Source organism: Echinops telfairi, unplaced genomic scaffold (genome assembly GCF_000313985.2).
Source record: "Echinops telfairi isolate 266 unplaced genomic scaffold, ASM31398v2 ScPeMD7_7473;HRSCAF=8511, whole genome shotgun sequence".
Taxonomy (NCBI): domain Eukaryota; kingdom Metazoa; phylum Chordata; class Mammalia; order Afrosoricida; family Tenrecidae; genus Echinops; species Echinops telfairi.
The window spans coordinates 12250036-12254180 of NW_022111377.1; the positions used below are offsets into that span (position 1 = coordinate 12250036).

At 38.3% G+C, this 4145-nt stretch overlaps 1 protein-coding gene across 1 annotated transcript in view; it reads left to right on the top strand.

The window, feature by feature from the left end:
- The window catches only part of MRC1 (mannose receptor C-type 1), a 101320-nt gene extending 97799 nt beyond the window's left edge, over positions 1-3521 (top strand). The window contains exons 27-30 of the mRNA XM_045285614.1: positions 64-177; positions 782-946; positions 1951-1992; positions 2877-3521. Of these exons, the coding sequence (XP_045141549.1) occupies positions 64-177; positions 782-946; positions 1951-1992; positions 2877-3127 (572 nt within the window). The 3' untranslated portion in view covers positions 3128-3521. The remainder of the gene's footprint in view (positions 1-63; positions 178-781; positions 947-1950; positions 1993-2876) is intronic.
- The last annotated feature ends 624 nt before the right edge of the window (positions 3522-4145 follow it).

The window sequence follows — 4145 nt, forward strand, 5'->3', positions numbered from 1 at the left end:
TTGTGATATCATAATCATCCAGCTAGTTTCCCAGTTTCCCATTTGTCATTTTCTGTTTTTCAGGTTCCACTTTGGTTTCTATAGAAAGTGCTGCTGAATCAGATTTTCTGTCATACCGTGTGGAGCCCCTGAAGAGTAAAACCAATTTTTGGATAGGATTGTACAGGAATGTTGACGGTAATTTTGACAGAGCCATTATTTAATCACACATTATTCAAAATGTCGTTTATTAGGCAACGTTTTAGTTCCAGACATCCTTGCTTTAAGTAATGACTAATTTGTGAAAAAATTAAAAGCTCAAAATCATATTTTTATTTAGAATCTAAGGACTAAAAACATAAGTGATTCACATATCTCTAAAGGTGCTATTTCCTGTAGTCATGTTATTTTTAAGAGATTTTATAAAGCATTTTCTATCTTATGCCAGAAAAAAAGTGGGTTAACTATAAATATTTGTACTGATTAGAGAAACGTTTTAACTAACGCCATATAAAAACATCTCAGATCTGTTTGTAAACTTTCATTAATTCTAGTGTGAAAAAGCATGCTTACAAACTTTGTGTGAGTAAGCAGAACTTACTTTAAGAGGTATTATTTAAAGTACTTCATGGTGAGATGTATATACATACATTAAAGTATACTTGCCACCTCAATGTTTTCGTGTGCCCAGTTCGGGAACATGAATCACATTCAAAACATCATGCGACCATTTCCAGAATCTATTTCCGAGTGAAGGTGGATGGTGTTGAACTTCTCCTCTTTGGCTTTGTGTGATAAACAGGGATGTGGCTTTGGATCAACAACAACCCCGTCTCCTTTGTCAACTGGAATACAGGAGACCCCACTGGCGAACGCAATGACTGTGTACATTTGCTTTCAGCGTCTGGGTTTTGGAATAACATCCACTGTTCTTCCTATAAAGGATACATTTGTAAAAGACCAAAGAGTAAGTAGAACATTTTGCCCCAGGGCACCTCTTCCTTCCAAAGAGGAAGCTGTCCAGGGTGAGAGGATGTTGTGATCGCCAGATTTCACCCCTGGTCCGTGAAAATCATCCATGCTGACGTGGTGCTCAATTGCTGTCAGCAGCTCTGAGTGAGACAGCACACTGTCCCCCTGCTCAGCCAACATAATTATTATTCTGGCTTGTTCACACATTCAGAATGGGATATTGGTGCATTTGGATTTGCAAAATTGCAGGCAGTTGAGAGAGTAAGGTGACAGAACCTTACCGTGTGATGGGGATCGGAGTGAGGCAATCACCCAGCCCAAACCAGAAGAGGCCACGGTTCTGGAGAGCAAGCAAGATTTATTCCAGAATAAATCATACAAGACTCCTTCTGAGACTGAGTGGCAGACCATGTAAGGAAAGGGAATATGGGAAGTAACTGCAGTAAGTGCCCACCATGTGCCATGATGCGCCTCTTAATATTCGATGCCATTCCACTTCCTTTAATATCATTCCCAAGAGATCATTAATCAAATCATAGATTAACAAAAGAAAGAAGATAAACTAACACTCCCACAAATATCTTGTCAGAGCTTAGACTTCAGTGGTCTAAGTGGTTATATGCTGGGCTCCTAACCACAAGGTCAGCAGTTTGAAACCACTATCTACTCTGAAGGAAGAAAGAGGAGGCGAGATTTAGACTTGGGAACCCCTGGGCCAGTTCTGTCCTGTCCTATAGGGTCGCTATTCATTGGCATAGACTCAGTGGACGTGAGTGCGGTTAGCCTATCATTTATTATTTACAGGTACTATTGAAGGATCTCCCTTGGAAATCTTCCCATATATTCATACAACTGTAAAATATAACTATAGTTATAACTATAACTGTATGCACATACACAAACACATCATATTACCATAGACCAAATATGGAAGATTCCATCTGTCTATAAGCCAAATAATAGTTACGGATGTTTGGTTTCTGTCTTTCTTTTTCACAGTTCTGGAAGCTGAACCAACTCATACATTGATGACAACAAAAGGTAAAAGTGTTCTAAAATTTCAAATTTTAGAACTGTCATGCAGTTTGTCTTAAGGACCCTAATTTTGCCTTCTCACTCCCCTTCCCATGCCCTACGGAGACGCTGCGCTACGTTACTCTTGGTCACCAAGTCATTCACCCACGTGGTCGGATGCGCTAGAAAAACAGACCGAGGAGTCCCATTGGGGTTTTTGTTAGACGGTGTTATTTATTGGATTTGGGTTTTTTTTCTATTTCAAAGGGGTTTCATTTGAGAACCTACAGAAGAAATTTCTCTCAGAAGCTTTGTGGTTTTTTGTTCTGAGCAACATAAAAAACAAAAAAAAAGATTTTATGCACTAACTGAGTTGGGTCACTGATCAAATTTCCCTGTTTGTTGTTGTTGGGAGTTAAAAATGTCTGCAAACGACAGAGCAGCTTACCGCCAACCTTCGTCTTACTATGATGGGCGCCGCTTGTCGACCAGTTATACTCAGGAGTCCAAATGTCCACAACCCTTCCTTCTCCCCACTTTCAAGCTTAGCTTTCTATTAGTATGCTTATCATGATTTTCTTTATCTTGTTATAACGTAAAAAAAATGTGTTTGTAAGCAGCCCTAAATTATTTTGGAAAAGGGTATATTCTAAAAGTTTGATTAAATAGCTCACACATCTATTAAGTAAAAACATGGCACATGCTTGAACAATAATTTTAACATCTTACGTACTCTGCCATAGATAGTCTTGATTTTATATCTCAACTTTCTATTCGAAAAATGATGCTCCAAGAATATCTATAAAATTTGTTTTTTTCCAAAAGGGTGTAAAGCTGCAGTGTTCTCTAGAGTGTTTGGTATTTTGCCTCCCCCACCTTTTTTTTTTGCTAATAATTTTATTTCTTTACAGCCGAGTTCAGAAAGATGGGCCCTTCCAAAGCATCTTCTGGTGTGACAGGAGTCGTTGTCACTGTCGTCCTTATGATTCTGGTTGGTGCCGGCCTCACTGCCTATTTCTTTTACAAGAAAAGACGGATGCACCCCCTTGGAGAAGGGACCTTTGAAAATACCCTTTATTTTAATAGTCGGTCAACTCCAGGAGCTAGCGATACAAAAGATCTGATGGGCAACATTGAACAGAATGAGCACGCAGTCATTTAGCATCAGAATGCAATGCAGATGCATTTTCATTTTCATAGATTGCAACTAAAGTGTTCGAGTCTTTAATTCAATGTGATTTTTTTTTTCTAAAAAACAAAACAAAACAAAAAAACTAGTACCGTTATCACACACTTTTCCCTTTCCTGGTCTTGATTTTCCCTCCAGTTCTTTAGGGTAACGTTTGTTCATGTGCAGGAAGGATAAAGCAGCAGAGAACTGGGTTTGTTTCAAACAAGGTTTTCCAGCTTGAATATTGCAAACGTGTTCTTGGTTCTGAAGTGTGTGTATCGGGCAAGCAAAGATGTGAAATAAAAATGTACATTTGTGTAACTCGCTGTATTTAGATGATATGAAATAAACATCAAAGACAAGGTCTATTTTTAATAGATTTCCATTTTGGTATCTTTGTCAGTGTTCATTTGCTCAGAAATTATATTTATTTATCCATTTAGTTTACCCTGAACTGTAAAATAAAAAACTGAACTTTTAAAATAAAACGAATAATGTTAATGGAGGAATTCTTTAAATCAAACCTTGCATCTCTTTCGGAAAGAAATAAGTACAGCTGTAACACCATGTAAAACGAATTCTTTAACCAATAATGACTTATATCATTGCCCCATAGCTCTCCCTAAACTATAGACTCAGTTCAGAATCAAGAAATTCAAGAAACTTGCTATTGGAACTTAAACTAAACCAAATCCAAACCCCTAATTATCACTTTGATCCCGATTCTTAGCAACCCTATAGGACAGAGGCTAACTGTTCTAGCAGGCTTCCCAGGCTCTGTCAGCTGTATGGGAGCAGATCACCACAATTGTCTTTGTGGATTTGAACCGCTGACCTTTTGGATTGCTGCTTTCAGTTAGCACTCCAATACTTTAACCATTACACCACCAGAGCTCCTTATTGGGACTTCCAAATTCACTGCCATCAAGTCAATTTTCAGGCTGGAACTCTTTATGGAAGTAGAGACGCTTGACCAGAGGTGCTCACGGTACTTATAAATGATCAAGTC